This window comes from Caretta caretta, chromosome 5 (assembly GCF_965140235.1).
Source record: "Caretta caretta isolate rCarCar2 chromosome 5, rCarCar1.hap1, whole genome shotgun sequence".
In the NCBI taxonomy this organism is placed as follows: domain Eukaryota; kingdom Metazoa; phylum Chordata; order Testudines; family Cheloniidae; genus Caretta; species Caretta caretta.
Genome location: NC_134210.1, coordinates 30,542,222 through 30,565,526, shown reverse-complemented (window position 1 = coordinate 30,565,526; position 23,305 = coordinate 30,542,222). Strand labels below are relative to the sequence as shown.

General features: G+C 44.0%; 1 protein-coding gene across 1 annotated transcript in view; it reads right to left on the bottom strand.

Moving 5' to 3' along the window:
• CCDC152 (coiled-coil domain containing 152) overlaps positions 1 to 23,305 on the bottom strand; it is a 37,671-nt gene that overhangs the window by 7,636 nt on the left and 6,730 nt on the right. Inside the window, exons 3-5 of the mRNA XM_048851694.2 lie at positions 15,029 to 15,097; positions 7,541 to 7,605; positions 6,962 to 7,064 (exon numbers count right to left, since the gene is read on the bottom strand). Of these exons, the coding sequence (XP_048707651.1) occupies positions 6,962 to 7,064; positions 7,541 to 7,605; positions 15,029 to 15,097 (237 nt within the window). The remainder of the gene's footprint in view (positions 1 to 6,961; positions 7,065 to 7,540; positions 7,606 to 15,028; positions 15,098 to 23,305) is intronic.

The window sequence follows — 23,305 nt, the reverse complement described above, 5'->3', positions numbered from 1 at the left end:
AAGCCTTTGCAAAAGGTTTCTGGGGAGGGCAGCCTTATTCCATCCACCATGGTAGGACAATTTACCACGCCAGGCCAGTAGCACATAGTCGGAAATCGTTGCAGAACAAAGCATTGCAGTGTATGTTTGCTGGCGTTCAAACAAGATCCATTCTTTATCTCTCTGTGTTATCCTCAGGAGAGTGATATCATTCATGGTCACCTGGTTGAAATAGGGTGCTTTTCTTAAGGGGACGTTCAGAGGTGCCCATTCCTGCTGGGCTGTTTGCCTGTGGCTGAACAGAAATGTTCCCTGCCGTTAGCCACGGGGAGTGGGGAGGGGTGAGGGGCTAGCCACGTGGTGGGGGGAGGCAAAATGCGACCTTGTAACATTACATACATAGCACATGTGCTTTCGTTAAACAGCAAGGTTTACCATGAAAGAGTGTACCCATTGTTCTATAAAATGTGTCTTTTTAAATACCACTGTCCCTTTCTTTTCCTCCACCAGCTGCATGTGTTTCAAGGATCACAGGATCTTCTCCTTCCCAGAGGCTAGCGAAGATTAGAAGGCGAAAAAAATGCACTCGTGATTAAATGTTCTCTGAGCTCATGGTGTCCTCCCACACTGACAGAGCACAGACGAATGCGTGGAGGCAGATAATGTCAGAGTGCAGGAAAGCACAAAATGATGGGGAGGAGAGGTGGTGGGCTGAAGAGAGTAAGTGGCAGGCTGAAGAGAGGGCTGAAGCTGAAAGATGGCGGCAGCATGATGAGAGGAGGCAGGATTCAATGCTGAGGCTGCTGGAGGATCAAACTAATATGCTCCAGCGTATGGTTGAGTTGCAGAAAAGGCAGCTGGAGCACAGACTGGCACTACAGCCCCTGTGTAACCAACAGCCCTCCTCCCCAAGTTCCATAGCCTCCTCACCCAGACGCCCAAGAACACGGTGGAGGGGCCTCCGGCCACCCAGTCACTACACCCCAGAGGATTACCCAAGCAACAGAAGGCTGGCATTCAATAAGTTTTAAACTTTTAAAATGCTGTGTGGACTTGTCCTTCCCTCCTCCACCACCTCTCCCGGTGATTCCCTCCTCCACCACCCCTCCCGGTCTACCTTGGTAGTTATCCCTCTATTTGTGTGATGAATAAATAAAGAATGCATGAATGTGAAGCAACAATGACTTTATTGCCTCTGACAGTGGTGATTGAAGGGAGGAAGGGAGGGTAGTTAACTTACAGGGAAGTAGAGTGAACCAAGTGGGTGGCGGATTTCATCATGGAGAAACAAACAGAACTTTCACACCGTAGCCTGGCCAGTCATGAAACTGGTTTTCAAAGCTTCTCTGATGCGCACCGCGCCCTCCTGTGCTCTTCTAAGCGCCCTGGTGTCTGGCTGTGTGTAACCAGCAGCCAGGCGATTTGCCTCAACCTCCCACCCCGCCATAAACGTCTCCCCCTTACTCTCACAGATATTGTGAAGCGCACAGCAAGACGTAATAACAGCAGGAATATTGGTTTCCCTGAGGTCTAACCAAGTCAGTAAACTGCGCCAGCACGCTTTTAAACGTCCAAATGCACATTCTACCACCATTCTGCACTTGCTCAGCCTGTAGTTGAACAGCTCCTGACTACTGTCCAGGCTGCCTGTGTATGGCTTCATGAGCCATGGCATTAAGGGGTAGGCTGGGTCCCCAAGGATAACTATAGACATTTCAATATCCCCAACAGTTATTTTCTGGTCTGGGAATAAAGTCCCTTCCTGCAGCTTTTGAAACAGACCAGAGTTCCTGAAGATGCGAGCATTATGTACCTTTCCCAGCCATGCCACGTTGATATTGGTGAAACGTCCCTTGTGATCCACCAGTGCTTGCAGCATTATTGAAAAGTACCCCTTGCGATTTATGTACTCACCGGCTTGGTGCTCCAGTGCCATGATAGGGATATGGGTTCCATCTATGGCCCCACCACAGTTAGGGAATCCCATTGCAGCAAAGCCATCCACTATGACCTGCACATTTCCCAGGGTCACTACCCTTGATATCAGCAGATCTTTGATTGCGTTGGCTACTTGTATCATAGCAGCCCGCATAGTAGATTTGCCCACTCCAAATTGATTCCCAACTGACCGGTAGCTGTCTGGCATTGCAAGCTTCCACAAGGCTATTGCCACTCGCTTCTCAACTGTGAGGGCTGCTCTCATGTTGGAATTCTTGCACCTCAGGGCAGGGGAAAGCAAGTCACAAAGTTCCATAAAAGTGCCCTTATGCATGCGAAAGTTTCGCAGCCACTGGGAATCGTCCCAGACCTGCAACACTGTGCGGTCCCACCAGTCTGTGTTTGTTTCCTGGGCCCAGAATCGGCATTCCACCACATGAACCCGCCTCATTAGCACCATGATGCCCACATTGCCAGGGCCCGTGTTTTGAGAGAAGTCTGTGTCCATGTCCTCATCACTCTCGTCACTGCGCTGATGTTGCCCACTCACCCGGTTTTGCTTTGTCAGGTTCTGGTGCTGCATATACTGCTGGATAATGCGCGTGGTGTTTAATGTGCTCCTAATTGCCAAAGTGATCTGAGTGGGCTCCATGCTTGCCATGTTATGGCGTCTGCACAGAAAAAAGGCGTGGAATGATTGTCTGCTATTGCTCTGACAGAGGGAGGGGCGACTGACGACATGGCGTACAGGGTTGGCTTACATGGAATTAAAATCAACAAAGGGAGTGGCCTTGCATCAAGGAGAAACAAAAACAACTGTCACACAGAATGGCCCCCTCAAGGATTGAACTCAAAACCCTGGGTTTAGCAGGCCAATGCTCAACGCAATGCTCAGCCCACTGAGCTATCCCTCCCCCCGGTATTTCAGGCAGGACTGAATCTCCCTTAAACTTTTCAAGGTGCCCCTGACAGACATCACCGAAACGATTGTCGGCTGTTGATTTCACGGAGGGAGGGAGGGGAAGCAAATGAATACAGAACAAATCTGGTGTATTTCTTGTTTTCATCCACTCCATCTATCTTTTACATCTTTGGCTGGCAGAAGATGGTGCAACAGGACTACTGACCATCTTCATCTCCTGCCTGTTCACCATAAGATGGTACAATAGGACTGCTGGCAGGACTAAAGAGAATGACCCGGTCGAGTCACTCCTATTTTAGTCCCTGTGCCCATGTCTGCTCAGGCGCTCCTGACTGACCTTACCGAGGCAGCCAGGAACTCCTCAGACATGACAACGATGGTTATCAGGCCTATTGCACCGTCTGCTGCCACAAGGCAATGGGTTGCTGCTGTGTAGCAATGCAGTACTGCATCTGCCAGCACACAGGAGATGTATGCTGACAGTGAGCTGAGCTGGCTCCGTGCTTGCCGTGGTATGGTGTCTGCACAGGTAACTCAGGAAAAAAGGCGCGAAACGATGGTTTGCCGTTGCTTTCATGGAGGGAGGGAGGGAGGGCCTTACAACATGTACCCAGAACCACCCGCAACAATGTTTTTGCCCCATTAGGCATTGGGATCTCAACCCAGAATTCCAATGGGCGGCGGAGACTGTGGGAACTGTGGGATAGTGTAGCCAGACAGCCAGCCCCCCCCCTCAGACCAGCATTGCTGGAAACACAGGAGGAAGCCGGAACAGGGCACTTAACATATATTCCAGCACAGCCTTTGAAGCTGTGAAAAGCACAGGTGTGCTGCTACAATGTGCCTTTGGGAACAGATACAACGATTAAGCTCACAGCAGGCAGAGGTCCTGTGACAGACATGGCTCTTAGCCCCTACTAAATAGCGTGATGCACACACACCAACATCCTAGGTGGGAAAATATTTACCCTGATAAAAGAAATGTCCAGTAGTCGACACTTATTGTTTCTCTCCCTTGCAAGTGTAAACTACTCTTGCGAAAGCTGGCGTCACCCAGACAGACCAGCCTCAATTTGGCATAAGAAAGGAGAAAGAGAATAAAGGAGTACAGAGGTATAAGTAGGGGACCTACAGCACCATGATTTTTGGAGTGCTTTTCACTATCTATCTGCTGGTCAGATAAGTGACAGCCTCCCAAGGCTTCTGCAGCTAAGAGGGTCCCTAAGCCTTGTCCCTTATTCGTCTTTCCACGGAATTGAGTGACCGATCCTGGCTTGGCACCGCTGGAATCGAGAGATGCAAGGAGGGTAAGAAGCACCCACACCTGATCTCCTATCTTTAGTGTACACATATTTTGAAATAGAGCTCTATACTTTGTTTTCTTTCTTTGGGATTGTGGCTTCAGTTTTGTAACTTGTTTGTGTGTGTAACATCTCTACATTTAAATAAGTAGGCACTAGCAATTTTGTAACCACATGATTAGAATCTAGCTTAATAAATTTTGGTAACCATTTGTGCATAAGCCTGACTTGTTTTCTCTGGTTTACTGTAAAGCAGCCAACACAATTAAAGAACCTCAGCCGTTTTGGCTCTAAAGCCTGGCCATTAGGTGAGAGTACTAAGAGCCTAGCGTTGAGTTGTGCCGCCTCCACGGGGCAAACTCTTGGGGCAGCTGTCAGTCAATCCTGGCTGCCCGCTGCGAAGGAGCTCTGAGCTCTAGCAGTTAAAGTCACGGGTGTGGAGAGGCTCTTAGTGCTGCCATTGGGGCACCTGTCAGTCAGTATTGACTGCCCGCTGCGAAGGAGCTCTGAGCTCTAGCAGTTAAAGTCACGGGTGGTTAGGACCTTCGGGCATCCGTCAGCCTAGCCCGGGCTGCCCGCCGCGAAGGGACAGTGCGTCCTAGCGGTTAAAGTCACGGATGGTATAAACGGGCATAGCTGGCACCTCACCAAACATCCTTGGCCGTCGGCTAACAGATAGCTACCCACAGTGCAACACTCCAGAAGTCAACGCTAGCCTCGGTACTGTGGAAGCACTCTGCCGAGTTAATACACTTAATGCACTTAGAGCATTTTGTGTGGGGGGGACACACAATCGACTATATAAAAAAGATTTCTAAAAAACCGACTTCTATAAATTCGACTTAATTTCATAGTGTAGACATACCCTAAGAAGCTGTGAACCTCACCTTGAGAAAGGATAATAGTTACCATTGCTATATATCAGGGGTTGGCAACCTTTCAGAAGTGGTGTGCTGAGTCTTCATTTTTCACCCTAATTTAAGGTTTCATGTGCCAGTAATACATTTTAACATTTTTAGAAGGTCTCTTTCTATAAGTCTTTAATATATAAACTAAACTATTGTTGTATATAAAGTAAGTAAGGTTTTTAAAATGTTTAAAAGAAGCTTCATTTTAAAATTAAATTAAAATGCAGAGCCCCCCGGACCGGTGGCCAGGACCCAGGCAGCGTGAGTGCCACTGACAATCAGCTTGTGTGCCACCTTTAGCACACGTGCCATAGTTTGCCTACCCCTGCTATTTGTAAGCAGAGTCAGGATGAGCTCCACCCTGACATCTGGTGGTGAGTTGTGGCAAGCTGTGGAAAATAATTTCAGGGGTGATCTCATTTGCATAGGCACACCCACCCAGTCTCGCATGAGCCCATAGCTGCCCAAATGGTCACTTTGGCTGCTGTGGGATCCCCAGTTTCTCTGTTATTGGGGCAGAAAGAATAAATTGTTATTATCCTGATTATGTGAATCAAGGACAGTGGAACTGTACTTGGCCTTTTGTTATGATTGAGGGACTCGCCATCAACTAAGTAGCACTTGCTAGGCAAGGGACATGGGTTCCAAAACTCAGTGAATTGACAGAGGCTAGGGACAGGTATTCATATCTTGTGGTATGGGCTCTATATGTCAGTTGCATCTTCTCTTCTCTTCTCTCCACTGTAGAATATCAGAGTTAATTTTGATTTTATTAGGAGTCTAGTTACAGGCTACTGAGCTGAATTCACTTTGGGCTAATGGTGTACCCTACTACAAGCTGAAATCACAAAAGAGTTAAAATTGCTAAGAGCTGAAATCACTGATTGTTGTGTTAAGGGGGGGGGCCCTGAAGATATATTGTGGAGCAGTTCTTTGGACAACTGGAGCGGCTCATGGGACAGCTGGCAGAGCAGAGTGGCTGGTGGAGCGGAGCAGCTCACAGGATGGCTGGCAGAGCAAAGCGATTCGTGGGATGGCTGGTAGAGCGGAGCAGAGCCCCATAGAGAGGTGGGGCAATCGGCTTCCGACCACGTAAGGTGCCCCTTAGCTCTTCATCCCCACCCAGGTTGGGAGGTAAAACTCTGCAGATAAACTTCTGAACTCTGGGGCTGCACTGACTAGGGGCAGACTTTTGGGTTGTTGGACTTTTGGGACTTGAGTGTCCCTTGGGTTGCTGGACTCAAGAATCAAAAGGAAAGGACATGGTCCAATTTGCTTGGGGTGGGTTTTTGCTCATGGGTTGTGTTATGAATCCTGTTGGAGGTGTTTCCCCAATATAATGGCACATTGTTTCTCTCTGTTATTAAAAGGCTTTTTGCTACACTCAGACTCTGTGCTTGCGAGAGGGGAAGTATTGCCTCTTAGAGGCACCCAGCGGGGCTGGTATATATTTGTCTCAGATCACTGGGTGGGGGCTCAAGTCGATTTTGCATTGTGTTATTGGAATGGAACCCCTAGATATTGAACCCAGCCTTTGTTGCTGCCAACTCTGATGGGCAGAAGGGTTACATGTATACACGCACACGCACACACACAGAGTTCAATATTTTACAAGTAATACATTTCAAATTAAACAAATAAATATAATCTGTTGTTAAGTGGAACTCACCCTTATCCCTTATTGTAGGCAGGAATATCTTTTCAGAGGGTCTTAGACGTCTATAGAAACTTTGCTTTTAAATTATCTACAAAAAGGTCTCAAATAGGTACAAAATGTGCTACCTATAAGTTTCCTGAACAATATGAAACAGTGAAAAAGAGATACAGAACATATATAAACAGCTGGTGATTTTGATTTGGATATGTCATATCTCAGCATCATTAAAACTTAGTGCAGCATTCAGAAAACTTACGTTTTCTGCTCATGTCACAATGAACCTTTGTTAATTCCATTTTGTATTCTTCGTCTTTGTTTTTAATTTCTGTCACAAGTTTGTCAATTTGATTCTTATATTCCTGTAAATTTAAACATGTGAGTATTTGAATTTAAAGTTAAGTGCCTTTAAAGGAAAGCACATATTTAAGTACTTTGCTGGACTGAGCCAGAGTGCTCAGCACCTTACAAGACCTACCCTGGCTCTCCAAAACATCACCTCTTATCTGTACTGATCTGACCTTTAAACAGCTGCTCATCTGTTTTTATGTGCAAGATCAGCTTCAGAAGAGCAATAATAAGATAAATTAAAAGAATAATTCAGTTCAGCCACAGCCCTTTCAGGAATGATTCATAGATTCCAAAGTCAAAAGGGACCATTGTGATCACCTAGTCTGACCTGCCATATAACAGAGGTCATAGAATTTCCCCAAAGTTCAATACCATGCCCCTGAGAACATGAAAACCTGTAAACCATTGCTTGAGATGCTCCAGTCAAGGGAAATATAGATATATAAGCCCTATTGCTTTGAATACAGACTGCCCAGTCATGTCTCACCTGTTCATGAACCTTTAATTTCTCTTCCAAGAGACGGGTATTATTCTTCAGCCTTTCATTTTCATCTGTATAAATAAAATATTGCATCAGATGGAATTGATGAGATTTCATTTTTTTGAACAACAGTCAGAATAAGGAAATACTTTTGTATGTATTTTTATTATCCATCTGAACCTTAAAATAAAACTTCTTATTTAGTAGTAGATTCCATTACCACACCCTTTTATTACATCTTTGTGGTTTCTAATACATTTTAAAACTCTTTTAAAAGCACGATTATTGTTTATTTATAGTATTTGTCTCAGTCTTATTAATTTGGAAGAACCTTATAATAATTGATTTAGTTGATCAGAATTTTAGATGCTAAAATCTTTGGATCAGGAATGAAGTCTTTACAGATGTTTGTACAGCACTTAGCACAGTGGGACCCCAGTACTGAGTGTGGCCTCTGGGGTGCTGCTGTATTAAATCATATAAAAATTAACTGTTAAAAGAACATTTTTAAGGTTGCAAAGTTAAGTACTCAACATTTAGGAAATACCAGAATTAAGGTTGTCCATGTAACCTTATTTTTGCCCCCTTGTACATATTCATTTACAAACATTAATTACACGTGCTCATCCTATTTTTGTGTCATTTAGTGCACAGACTGGACTGGACTGAGTGAACTGAAGCACGGTTCAAGGTTTCTTTTTACCTGCATTATTCAATGTGTGGCCTCATTCTTTACTTACTAAACTCCATCCAAATCCTGCACTGAATACAGAATTATAAACTTCCTCACAATTTTCCATCTCAGAGCCTTTGAATTAATTCAAAAATTAATGAATTTATCATCACAACACCCCTGTGAGGTAGAGAAGTATTATTATCCCAGTTTTACAGATGAAAAACTAAGGTACAGAGAGTGCCCACTAACTTTGGGTGCCTTGAAGCATCCAGGACCTGATTTTTCAGAGGTGCTGAGCATCTGCAGTTCCCTCGAGTTCAGTTGCAATCATGAGTATGGCTAAGATTTTCTCATGGATATTTTTAGTAAAAGTCACAGACAGATCACAGGCAATAAAGAAAACTTCACGGAAGCCCGTGACATGTCCGTCACTTTTACTAAAAATATCCATGAGAAAATTGGGAGCTGCAGAGTCCCCAGTGACGGCTGGGCAGTTCCAGGGCCCCCCACCACCCATGGGGGCTCGGCGCTAAAGGGTCTCCCTGCCTGTGGCTCGGAGCTCCGGGGTCCCCCTGCTGCCCACAGCTGGGAGCTCCCAGGTCCCCCCTGCTGACTACAGTGGCTGGGAACTGCAGGGTCCCCCCTGCCACTTGTGGAGGCCGGGAGCTGTGGGGTCTCCTGGTGCCTGCGGTGGCTTGGACCTTCCGGGAGCCCCTGTTGCCCGTGGTGGCCGAGGGCTGCGGGGTATCCCTACCACACGTGGTGGCTAGGAGCTCTGGGGGCTCTTAGTTAATCTCCTGGCCACAGTGGGCAGCGGGGAGAATCTGCAGCTCCCAGCCACTGTGGGAAGGAAGTCACGGCGGTCTCTGGAACTCATGGATTCCATAACTTCCATGACCTCAATGACAAAATTGTAGCCTTAATCATGAGTGCTCAGAATTTCTGAAAATCAGACTGTATATGTCTCAGGTTGGGTTTGCAGCAAATGAGGAACACACAATTAGTGGACACCTGTGGAAACAGAAAGGAAAAGACTTGAACTAGAAAAGAAAATTGCAACCCACTTTTATGACAACATTGCTTTCGACATAGCACAAAATGAGTAGTATAAAGAAATGGTTGAAGCATTTCACCCTGAATGTATTCCTCCTGACAGATGTGAACTCACAGGTCTGCTACTGTATGCTGCAGGTGAAAAACTAGAAGAAATAGTAAATGGAAAACTAAAAGACTCAACATTGACATTAATACAGGAAGTTTGGTCAAATATGGGAAATGACCCAACAATGGTTTCAACCATCCATAAAGGGAAAAATGCATTCATATGTAACATTATTGTTTCTACTACATCTAAAATGAAAACTGCAGAATATTGTCCAAATCGCAGAGTATGCCATCCAAGAATACAAACAAAAGTACGACATGAAGCTCTTTGCCATTTGCTCAGACAACAAAATAAAATTAAAATAATGAAGGAACCTCTCAGATACAATTGTCCTAAACTTCTGAGGTATGAATGTTCAGCACAATATTTAAACCTTCTTGAGAAAGAAGTAACACCTAACACAATCCTAAAGCACAGTGCGGAAGTTCAGAAATTCTGCAACCATCATCAACTTTGTGGGTGGTTGGTTGGTTGAAAAAGGGGAGATTACTACTGAGTTTCCCAATAACTGTTGTTGGAACTCTCAGTAATATTGTGTCTCTACACTTGCATCCAACTACTGTAAGTCTGTTGACATTTTATGAAACAGAAGAGGTTTTTGATCAAAATACAGCACACATTCTGCAGAACAAAGGATTCTACAAAGAAGGAATAAATTTGCAAAAACAATTGGAAATTTTGGAGAGAGTTGACAGATGAGAGGCTAAGGCAGAGGATCTCAAACTGGGATGACCCCTCAGGGGGTCATGAGGTTATTACATGGGGGGTCGCGAGCTGTCAGTCTCCACCCCAAACCTTGCTTTGTTTCCTGCATTTATAATGGTGTTAAATATAAACTAAAAACACTTTTTTTATATAAGGGAGGTCGCTCTCAGAGGCTTGCTATGTGAAGGGGTCACCAGTACAAAAGTTTGAGAACCACTGGGCAAAGAACACTATTATTACAGTCTCTGGAAATCTGGCTTCATTTGCTTAACAACAAAGAACGGGAACCACACAAAGGCAAAACTGAAAAATTCAGAACTTGTGCATGGTACCTTTCCATTTGAACAAATTTGTTTCAAACTTAGTAGCATAGGTGCTGAAAGAGCAAATTATTTTGGTAAAAGTATAGTAATGTTTAAGGACAGACACAAAAGAGTGATTGGCCTAACTACTTAGTTGGCTAGGGACTCAGTTATAGCATACTTGTGTTTTACTTATAGAAATGCAATCTTTGCATTTTGAATAGTATGTGTTCCTTTTTGTGTCTTAGGGATTGCTTCTGAAGTGAATCATATAGTGTAAGCGATTTATATTTCACCTCAGAAAACCTTGTTTTTTCCCCAATATTTTCAGTAGTATTTTTAGGCTGGGGAAAATCACAACTCAGATTGTCTATGCCCCGTATTATTGGATTTATGAACAAACCATTATTAAAAACCTAATACAGGCAAAGGATTTTCATGGAGTTTCAACAGGCAAGAGAAATAACAAACTGACTCTTCATACGGATGATACATGTTATTTTGCCAGAAATTCTAGACCCTATAATCACCTATTAATCAGTTCAGCGATCTTCTAGGTCCACTTTATGAGTTCAAGCCTTATAATTGATATGGATTTAATAGTTCATTATGTTATTAAGCCTTATTTATTTCAGCAGTATTGAGTAAATCTTGTTGAATTAATCCCTTTTGATGGAATTAGTGAACACTTGCCAAGTTGAAAGGACTTCTAAACTTTATTTGGCAAAACAAACCTTACTAAAATGTCATGCCCTTCTAAGATGTTTCATTGCCTCTGGATGTTAACACTTATTTTTATGGATAAAGATGTTATAGTGGGAACTGTATGACAGAAGATTAGAAAAACCTGATAGCTAATTAACATGTCTTTTGCTTGGGGCAATCAGATCCTAGAGCCTTAGAGAACATTTTACAAAATAGGACTCTGGCCCTCAGTCTGCCTTTAATTAGACAGCAAATCTCTTAGCTAAGGATAGTGTCTTAATTCCTAGAAAGAATTTAGTGATAGCCACCAAGGCTTTAAGATTATATCCTGTCAGTGAATCTCAGAAGATACCTGATTCTTATTTAAGGCTTCTACGATACCACCTCATTTGCTCCAACCCCTCAGACAGAGACAAACACCTACACGATCTCTATCAAGCGTTCTTACAACTACAATATCCACCTGCTGAAGTGAAAAAACAGATTGACACAGCCAGAAGAGTACCCAGAAGTTACCTACTACAGGACAGGCCCAACAAAGAAAATAACAGAACGCCACTAGCCATCACCTTCAGCCCCCAACTAAAACCTCTCCAACGCATCATCAAGGATCTACAACGCATCATCAAGGATCTACAACCTATCCTGAAGGACGACCCATCATTCTCACAGATCCTGGGAGACAGTCCAGTCCTTGCTTACAGACAGCCCCCCAACCTGAAGCAAATACTCACCAGCAACCACACACCAAAAACACTAACCCAGGAACCTATCCTTGCAACAAAGCCCGTTGCCAACTGTGTCCACATATCTATTCAGGGGACACCATCATAGGGTCTAATCACATCAGCCACACTATCAGAGGCTAGTTCACCTGCACATCTACCAATGTGATATATGCCATCATGTGCCAGCAATGCCCCTCTGCCATGTACATTGGCCAAACCGGACAATCTCTACGTAAAAGAATAAATGGACACAAATCAGACATCAAGAATTATAACATTCAAAAACCAGTCGGAGAACACTTCAGTCTCTCTGGTCACTCGATTACAGACCTAAAAGTGGCAATATTACAACAACAAAAAACTTCAGAAACAGACTCCAACGAGAGACTGCTGAATTGGAATTAATTGCAAACTGGACACCATTAAGTTAGGCTTGAATAAAGACTGGGAGTGGATGTGTCATTACACAAAGTAAAACTATTTCCCCATGTTTATTTTCCCCCCATACTGTTCCTCACACGTTCTTGTCAACTGCTGGAAATGGCCCACCTTGATTATCACTACAAAAGGGGTTTTTTTTCTTTTTTTTTTTTTTTCTCCCCCTCTCTCCTGCTGGTAATAGCTCATCTTACCTGATCACTCCCGTTACAGTATGTATGGTAATACCCATTGTTTCATGTTCTCTGTGTATATAAAATCCCCCTACTGTATTTTCCACTGCATGCACCCGATGAAGTGATCTGTAGCTCACGAAAGCTTATGCTCAAATAAATTTGTTAGTCTCTAAGGTGCCACAAGTACTCCTTTTCTTTTTATTTAAGGCTGATTCTCATAGATACTATTGCCACTTTACACCAGTGTAAAGGAGCCATAAAGTGGGAGTAAATTATATATACACCCTTTTAAGGTCCTTTACACTGCTGGAGTGGTGTAAAGTGGCTTTAGAACAAATGAGAATCCGTACTTTAGAGTCCTGGCTCATTTGTTAAAAAGAGGGCCAACCTACCTCCCAGACAGATGGTAAATGGGACAGTGAAGCTTCAATAAGAGGAGCTGAATCACTTTCACTTGGGTAATGAAAGCCCTTTAAGCCACCAGTCCTAAGGCTGTTTCCCACACAAAATTCCCATGGATTTCAGTAGGAATTATGGAGGAACAGGGCAGAGGTGCAGAGCACCTCCTTTTACATGCTGAATGCTCATAGGTCCCATAGAGGCTAATGTGAGTTGAGGTTGCTCAGTAGCTGACAGGAGACACTCAGAGGCCCAGATCCTCAAAGGTGTTTAAATGTCTGACTCCCATGGAAATTAGATGGCGCAGTGTCTTGCAGGATTTGATCCTTTCTTATTAGTTGATGTGCGTTGAGCAGACTCTTAGCTTTTATATATATATATATATATATATATATATATATATATATATATATTTTAATCTATTTTGCTTAGCTGTCATCAACATAAAACGCTGCATTATGAGTTATGTATTCAAAAATTCACAAATTTGGATGGTCATGATTCTTTTAGAAGGCAGGGGTTGTTAGATCTGAATCATCTGCTAATACTTTTCTCTAGCTTTTGGTTTCATACTTGTAGACATTTTTGTTGCTAAAAGTTGATACTGGAAACAAATCAAGGTCATCAAACTGGAGACCAGAGACTAAGACTACAAGGACATTTGAAAACTGTGGAGTCTTTTTTCAAAAAAAAATCTTTCCATAAAAATAGTACACAGAAAGAAACTAAGAAACTCAATACACACACACAATCATTTTTAAGACTATGCACATGCAGTAAAATTTGTGACATTAATGTATGACTGGCAAAAATTCAAATTTGGACAATTTTCTCTCACTGCATTCTATTCTTCAAGATTGACACTGTCCAGTAAATGAATTAGGCAGGATGACTTAGTTAAAACAGCACAAGGAGGATTTCTAAAATGGGTGAAAGAAATCACCATTTCTGAAGGACAGCAGAAGTACTCCCTCAGGGAGTCTATTTACATGATATACATTCTATCAGCATTTTCCTGAAGGGGTGTAATATTTTATTAGCATTATGAGAAGCTGGGGGAGTATTTGGAATGGGCATAGCAGATGATATCAAGGTTCTAGAGATAAACAAAGTTGTAGGGTAAATATGGAGAGAGGGCATGAAGTAAACACAAGGAGAAAAAAGCATGGAGGAAATGTCTCTAAGACTGTCAATATCACAGAAAAATTAAAAACCGTATTGAACAATTCAGACGTACTAACATAGAATAAATGGTTTATAAGCCAGTAGCAGATAATTAGAACTAAGCAAAATTTAAACCTGTAAATGCAAAATATTGGGCAAACTGACAGAATACAAGATGAGCTGATTAGAACTGGATATCATACTTTTATTAATGTGAAACTAATAAGTGAAAGAGAGATGGCATTCATTCTAGGGAAAATTCACTTCCCAGCACAAGGCCTAAGTACCACTTAAATGCACAGGCTCAAGGAGCACTTAACAAGAACATAGTTTCTGCTGGCCCTTCATACAGGGTGAATTTCACAAGTAACAATTCAGAAGAAGCAGAGATTTCACAGAAATCAACATCTTTATGAGTATAACCATCTGCTTCTAATTATGATGTGTATCAAAAATAAGACAAAACATGACAAATATATTTATCATTTAATTTCAAAATAATATCTAATAATAACTACCTAGATCAAAGTATTTCTGGATGATAGCTGCATTTTAAGAACATTATCAAACTAAAGCCTAGGCTTCCTTGACCCAGGAAAGCACTAATGCATGTGTAAGCACATGATTAAGTGCTTTGCTGGATTACAGAGCACTTAAAAAAAGTGATTTACACTACCTTGATTTCTTGCAAGATTTCTTGCACTGCTAAGAAATAAAAAACAAACCACAAATTCAGAATATAAATCCTCATTCAGGCAAAACTCCCATTGAAGATAAAGCAATTTTTGTATGTGTAGAACTGCAGGAAAAGACCTTTATTGTGTATCACACACTTAAACTTAGGTACATATGAAATGATAGGTTTGTTTCTTTTTTAATTTAATTTTGTTGTGTTTTCTGATTGGCAGTTAAAGATTGGTCTAACAAAAGGATTACATGTGAATTAGGAATCTCCTTGTTTATTCAGTAGATGCATATTTGTTCTAAAATATAATGCAATATACTTTAGAGGATTTTGTGTGTTTGTTTTTTTTACCTCTCAGGTTACACTGATTTTCAATTGTTTGTCTTAGACCTTTTATCACATTCTGGAGAGTGGCATATTCTAAACAAACAAAAAGAAATATAAATATATTATTTTTCAATAATTTTTTCATTATTTTCATTTTAGGATTCCACTCTAAGAACTGAAAACAACCATAAATATCTTATTTAACAATGAGTGGTCTTTTGTAACAGGTAGCAGGTACTTCAAGGAAAAACAATCTTACAACTATTTCAGTGTTCAGTTACAGACTTTTCCAAATGTACAAATCTATGTTATACCTATTATAGGTAGTGCAGGCAATGACATCTATAGTCAGGTTTCCCGACACTGTCCATGGTAAGAACAAACCTGTTTTCAGTCACTTAAAGCTTTGCCAAATGTTAAGTGTTTGAACAGAAATTTTCCACACTAGGTGTCTGCCTCAATGTGATTCTGTTTAATGAAAACTTCAGTAAAAATAGTTCAGACAATTCTCAGAACAAAATGAGGGAAGAATACATTGTTTTCTGCCATGTTAAAAAAATTCTTACAACTCTTTTTGTTGAGAAGCTCTAGCACCTCCCTACTTCAGAACAGAGACTTGTAATTTGGCCAGGAAGTGAGGGGTCATGCTGATGTTAGGGATGTGTCTTTTGCCATTCCTGTGAAAATCTCCCTGAACTTGGCCAAGTTTTGAGCCTCTGAAAATCTTAATTTGCACATGTTCAGTAGAGACCTTTTAGAGTTTGGCAGCTAAATTCTCTGAAGATTCTATTTGTATGGGGCATAATCCAAACAGGGATGAACAGGAATTTCCTTGCAATATAAGAATATAAGAATGGCCATACTGGGTCAGACCAATGGTCCATTTAGCTCAGTATCCTGTCTTCTGACAGTGGCCAATGGCAGGTGCCCCAGAGAGAATGAACAGAACAAGTAATCCTCAAGTGATCCATCCTCTGTCACCCTTTCCCCGCTTCTGGCAAACAGAGGCTAGGGACACTTCTGAGCATGGTTTTGCATCCCTGCCCATCCTGGCTAATAGCTATTGATGGACCCATCCTCCATGAACTTATCTAGTTATTTTTTGAAACCTGCTATAGTCTTGGCCTTCACAACATCCTCTGACAAAGAGTTCCACAGGTTGACTGTACTGTGTAAAGAAATACTTCCTTTTGTTCGTTTTAAACCTGCGGCCTATTAATTTCATTTGGTGATCCCTAGGTCTTGTGTTATGAGAAGGAGTAAATAACACTTCCTTATTTACTGTCTCCACACCAGTCATGATTTTATAGACCTCTATCATATCCCTTCTTAGTTGTCTCATTTTTAAGCTGAAAAGTCCCAGTCTTATTAATCTCTCCTCATATGAAAGCTGTTCCATGCCCCTAATCATTTTTGTGCCCTTTTCTGTACCTTTACTAATTTCAATATATCTTTTTTGAAATGCGGCAACCAGATCTGCACACAGTATTCAAGATGTGGGCATACTATGGATTTATATATAGGCAATATGATACTTTGTCTTATTATCTATCCCTTTCCTAATTATTCCCAACATTTTGTTAGTTTTTTTGACTGCTGCACATTGACTGAATGTTTTCAGAGAACTATTCACAATACCAGGGGCTTCTTGGGGCATCAAGCACAGGAAGTGAAAGCAGGAAGGCTGTCTGTCCTGTGTTCTAACTGCTGGAGCCTAGGCAGCAAGGAGGAGGAGGACTGGAATGTAGAGGAGGAGGTAAACTGGGGCATGGTGCCATGGTGGAGACTTAGGCGGGGATAGGTAGAGGGGGAAGTGGGATGAGAAACCAGGGAGGGACTGAAACTGTGAACCAAGAGGCAGCAGTTGGGAGAAGAATGGGACCCTAAACCAGGGAACCGGGACACAGAATCAAGGGGGCTGGTGGAAGGGGAATGAGACTTAGATGAGGAGCCAAAGTGCGGTGGGGGTGGAGGACAAAGACTGGGACAAAAACATAATGGAAGGCCAAGGACGAAGAGCCTACAACTCTTAAAGTATGCTGCCCTCAAACTCTTGAACAGAACAAGGCTCCTTAAATGTCAGCATTCCTCTGCTGTCAATAAATACCTGTGAAATCCACTGGCAAACGTGTGCCTCATCTAACTAGTGCTTGACCCACATAAAACAATGACAACCTACTACTTCTACCAGTTACTCTGTTAGATTAAGCAGCAGAGATTTCTTTAGATCTAAAGGTTCCAAGCCTGCTGATGGACCAAGTGGGTGTAAATATGGTGCTAACATGATAGAATTTCTGTTTTTTCAGGGGTTTTTTTAAACCTAGGAAATTACATACAAAAACTGCATTAAAAGAATGTTAAGGTTGTGAAGTTAAGCACCCAACAGCAAAGCAATGACAAAATTAAGGTAACCTTAAAATCTTAATTTGGCTGCTTTGTGCATATGCATTATGATACAGTCTTTAATTACATTTTCACATTTTTTTTTAAAGCGGCCCCTTCATTCAGTGCACAGGATGAATGGTGCTCACTGAAGGAGCAGCTATGCAATATTTCATTTTCTCATCATTCAGTTTGTGGCTCCATTCTGCATTATTGCACATCATTCAAGCCCTGTTATGAGTACAAAGAAAAGGAGTACTTGTGGCACCTTAGAGACTAACCAATTTATTTGAGCATGAGCTTTCGTGAGCTACAGCTCACTTCATCGGATGCATACCGTGGAAACTGCAGCAGACTTTATATACACACAGAGAATATGAAACAATACCTCTTCCCACCCCACTGTCCTGCTGGTAATAGCTTATCTAAAGTGATCATCAGGTTGGGCCATCACATCCGATGAAGTGAGCTGTAGCTCACGAAAGCTCATGCTCAAATAAATTGGTTAGTCTCTAAGGGTATGTCTACACTACGGAATAAGGTCGAATTTATAGAAGTCGGTTTTTTGGAAATCGGTTTTATAAATTCGAGTGTGTGTGTCCCCACAGAAAATGCTCTAAGTGCATTAAGTGCATTAACTCGGCGGAGCGCTTCCACAGTACCGAGGCAAGCGTCGACTTCCGGAGCGTTGCACTGTGGGTAGCTATCCCACAGTTCCCGCAGTCTCCGCTGCCCATTGGAATTCTGGGTTGAGATCCCAATGCCTGATGGGGCTAAAACATTGTCGCGGGTGGTTCTGGGTACATATCGTCAGCCCCCCGTTCCCTCCCTCCCCCCGTGAAAGCAAGGGCAGACAATCATTTCGCGCCTTTTTTCCTGAGTTACCTGTGCAGACGCCATACCACAGCAAGCATGGAGCCCGCTCAGGTAACCGTCACCCTATGTCTCCTGGGTGCTGGCAGACGCGGTACGGCTTTGCTGCACAGTAGCAGCAACCCCTTGCCTTCTGGCAGCAGACGGTGCAATACGATTGGTAGTCGTCCTCATCGTGTCCGAGGTGCTCCTGGCCGCGTCGGCTGGGAGCGCCTGGGCAGACATGGGCGCAGGGACTAAATTTGGAGTGACTTGACCAGGTCATTCTCTTTAGTCCTGCAGTCAGTCCTATTGAACCGTCTTATGGTGAGCGGGCAGGCGATACGGACTGCTAGCAGTCGTACTGTACCATCTTCTGCCAGGCAGGCAAGAGATGAGGATTGCTAGCAGTCGTATTGCACCATCTTCTGCCAGGCAGGCAAGAGATGGGGATGGCTAGCAGTCGTACTGTACCATCTTCTGCCGAGCAGCCATGAGATGTGGATGGCATGCAGTCCTTCTGCACCGTCTGCTGCCAGCCAAAGATGTAAAAGATAGATGGAGTGGGTCAAAACAAGAAATAGACCAGATTTGTTTTGTACTCATTTGCCTCCTCCCCTGTCTAGGGGACTCATTCCTCTAGGTCACACTGCAGTCACTCACAGAGAAGGTGCAGCGAGGTAAATCTAGCCATGTATCAATCAGAGGCCAGGCTAACCTCCTTGTTCCAATAACAACGATAACTTAGGTGTACCATTTCTTATTGGAACCCTCCGTGCAGTCCTGCCTGAAATACTCCTTGATGTACAGGCACCCCCTTTGTTGATTTTAGCTCCCTGAAGCCAACCCTGTAAGCCGTGTCGTCAGTCGCCCCTCCCTCCGTCAGAGCAACGGCAGACAATCGTTCCGCGCCTTTTTTCTGTGCGGACGCCATACCACGGCAAGCATGGAGCCCGCTCAGCTCACTTTGGCAATTAGGAGCACATTAACCACCACACGCATTATTCAGCAGTATATGCAGCACCAGAACATGGCAACGCGATACCGGGCGAGGAGGCGACGTCAGCGCGGTCCCGTGAGTGATCAGGACATGGACACAGATTTCTCTGAAAGCATGGGCCCTGCCAATGCATGCATCATGGTGCTAATGGGGCAGGTTCATGCTGTGGAACGCCGATTCTGGGCTCGGGAAACAAGCACAGACTGGTGGGACCGCATAGTGTTGCAGGTCTGGGACGATTCCCAGTGGCTACGAAACTTTCGCATGCGTAAGGGCACTTTCATGGAACTTTGTGACTTGCTTTCCCCTGCCCTGAAGCGCATGAATACCAAGATGAGAGCAGCCCTCACAGTTGAGAAGCGAGTGGCGATAGCCCTGTGGAAGCTTGCAACGCCAGACAGCTACCGGTCAGTTGGGAATCAATTTGGAGTGGGCAAATCTACTGTGGGGGCTGCTGTGATGCAAGTAGCCCACGCAATCAAAGATCTGCTGATATCAAGGGTAGTGACCCTGGGAAATGTGCAGGTCATAGTGGATGGCTTTGCTGCAATGGGATTCCCTAACTGTGGTGGGGCTATAGATGGAACCCATATCCCTATCTTGGCACCGGAGCACCAAGCCGCCGAGTACATAAACCGCAAGGGGTACTTTTCGATAGTGCTGCAAGCTCTGGTGGATCACAAAGGACGTTTCACCAACATCAACGTGGGATGGCCGGGAAAGGTGCATGATGCTCGCATCTTCAGGAACTCTGGTCTGTTTCAAAAGCTGCAGGAAGGGACTTTATTCCCAGACCAGAAAATAACTGTTGGGGATGTTGAAATGCCTATATGTATCCTTGGGGACCCAGCCTACCCCTTAATGCCATGGCTCATGAAGCCGTACACAGGCAGCCTGGACAGTGGTCAGGAGCTGTTCAACTACAGGCTGAGCAAGTGCAGAATGGTGGTAGAATGTGCATTTGGACGTTTAAAGGCATGCTGGCGCAGTTTATTGACTCGCTTAGACCTCAGCGAAACCAATATTCCCACTGTTATTACTGCTTGCTGTGTGCTCCACAATATCTGTGAGAGTAAGGGGGAGACGTTTATGGCGGGGTGGAAGGTTGAGGCAAATCGCCTGGCTGCTGGTTACGCGCAGCCAGACACCAGGGCAGTTAGAAGAGCACAGGAGGGCGCGGTACGCATCAGAGAAGCTTTGAAAACCAGTTTCATGACTGGCCAGGCTACGGTGTGAAAGTTCTGTTTGTTTCTCCTTGATGAACCCCCCCACCCCTTGGTTCACTCTACTTCCCTGTAAGCTAACCACCCTCCCCTCCTCCCTTTAATCATTGCTTGCAGAGCCAATAAAGTCATTGCTGCTTCACAGTCATGCATTCGTTATTCATTCATCACACAAATAGGGGGATGACTACCAAGGTATCCCAGGAGGGGTGGTGGAGGAGGGAAGGAAAATGCCACACAGCACTTTAAGCACAGCACTTTAAAAGTTTACAACTTTAAAATTTATTGAATGACAGCCTTCTTTTTTTTGGGCAATCCTCTGTGGTGGAGTGGCTGGTTGGCCGGAGGCCCCCCCACCGCGTTCTTGGGCGTCTGGGTGTGGAGGCTATGGAACTTGGGGAGGAGGGCGGTTGGTTACAGAGGGGCTGCAGTGGCAGTCTGTGCTCCAGCTGCCTTTGCTGCAGCTCAACCATACACTGGAGCATACTGGTTTGGTCCTGCAGCAGCCTCAGCATTGAATCCTGCCTCCTCTCATCACGCTGCCGCCACCTTTGAGCTTCAGCCCTGTCTTCAGCCCGCCACTTACTCTCTTCAGCCCTCCACCTCTCCTCCCGGTCATTTTGTGCTTTCCTGCACTCTGACATTATTTGCCTCCACGCATTCGTCTGTGCTCTGTCAGTGTGGGAGGACAGCATGAGCTCGGAGAACATTTCATCGCGAGTGCGTTTTTTTTTCTTTCTAAGCTTCACTAGCCTCTGGGAAGGAGAAGATCCTGTGATCATTGAAACACATGCAGCTGGTGGAGAAAAAAAAAGGGACAGCGGTATTTAAAAAGACACATTTTATAAAACAGTGGCTACACTCTTTCAGGGTAAACCTTGCTGTTAACATTACATACATAGCACATGTGCTTTCGTTACAAGGTCGCATTTTGCCTCCTCCCACCGCGTGAACGGATTTTGGTTGAATGCCAGCAAACATACACTGCAATGCTTTGTTCTACAGTGATTCCCCAGTACGTGTTGCTGGCCTGGAGTGGTAAAGTGTCCTACCATGAAGGACGAAATAAGGCTGCCCTCCCCAGAAACCTTTTGCAAAGGCAGAACCGCAAATGCCAGGGCAAAGTAATCCTTTCACATGCTTGCTTTTAAACCATGTATAGCATTTTAAAAGGTACACTCACCAGAGGTCCCTTCTCCGCCTGCTGAGTCCAGGAGGCAGCCTTGGGTGGGTTCGGGGGGTACTGGCTCCAGGTCTAGGGTGAGAAACAGTTCCTGGCTGTCGGGAAAACCGGTTTCTCCGCTTGCTTGCTGTGAGCTATCTACAACCTCCTCCTCATCATCTTCTTCGTCCCCAAAACCTACTTCTGTATTGCCTCCATCTCCATTGAAGGAGTCAAACAACACGGCTGGGGTAGTGGTGGCTGAACCCCCTAAAATGGCATGCAGCTCATCATAGAAGCGGCATGTTTGGGGCTCTGACCCAGAGCAGCTGTTCGCCTCTCTGGTTTTCTGGTAGGCTTGCCTCAGCTCCTTCAGTTTCACGCGGCACTGCTTCGGGTCCCTGTTATGGCCTCTGTCCTTCATGCCCTGGGAGATTTTCAGAAAGGTTTTGGCATTTCGAAAACTGGAACGGAGTTCTGATAGCACGGATTCCTCTCCCCAAACAGCGATCAGATCCCGTACCTCCCGTTCAGTCCATGCTTGAGCTCTTTTGCGATTCTGGGACTCCATCATGGTCACCTCTGCTGATGAGCTCTGCATGGTCACCTGCAGCTTGCCACGCTGGCCAAACAGGAAATGAGATTCAAAAGTTCGCGGTTCTTTTCCTGTCTACCTGGCCAGTGCATCTGAGTTGAGAGCACTGTCCAGAGCGGTCATAATGGAGCACTCTGGGATAGCTCCCGGAGGCCAATACCATCGAATTGTGTCCACAGTACCCCAAATTCGAGCCGGCAACGTCGATTTAAGCGCTAATCCACTTGTCAGGGGTGGAGTAAGGAAATCGATTTTAAGAGCCCTTTAAGTCGAAATAAAGGGCTTCATTGTGTGGACGGGTGCAGGTTTAAATCGATTTAACGCTGCTAAATTCGACCTAAAGTCCTAGTGTAGACCAGGGCTAAGGTGCCACAAGTACTCCTTTTCTTTTTGCGAATACAGACTAACACGGCTGTTACTCTGAAACCTGTTATGAGTACAGAATTATTAAGTTTCTCAGGGACTGTTCTATGGCACTCGTTACTGTAGCATTTGAGTGTTTCACAAACATTAATTAATTTATATTAACGCCCCTGTGAGGTAAGATGTTATTATTCCCATTTTGCAGAGAAGAGCAACAAAAATGATTAAAGGTCTAGAAAAAATGACCTATGAGGAAAGATTGAAAAAATTGGGTTTGTTTAGTCTGAAGAAAGAATACTGGGTGGGGGACAGGACGTACGTACGTCATAACAGTTTTCAAGTACATAAAAGGTTATTACAAGGAGGAGGGTGAAAACTGTTCTCTGAAGATAGGACAAGAAACAATGGACTTAAATTGCAGCAAGAGAAGGTTAGGTTGGACATTAGGAAAAACTTCCTAACTGTCAGGATCAATGTTCCCTCAAATTTTTGACAGGCCATTTGCGTAAAAAATTTCTTCTGTGCAAATTTTTGTGCGCACGGTGTTTCACCGTGTGCATGGGGTTTAGAATCTGTGTGTGTGCACGTACACACACACAGCTTAGAGGGAACAGTGGTCAGGATAGTTAAGCACTGAAACAAATTGCCTAGGGAGGCTGGGGAATCTCTATCGGTGGAGATTTTTAAACACAGGTTAGACAAACACCTGTCAGGAATGGTTTAG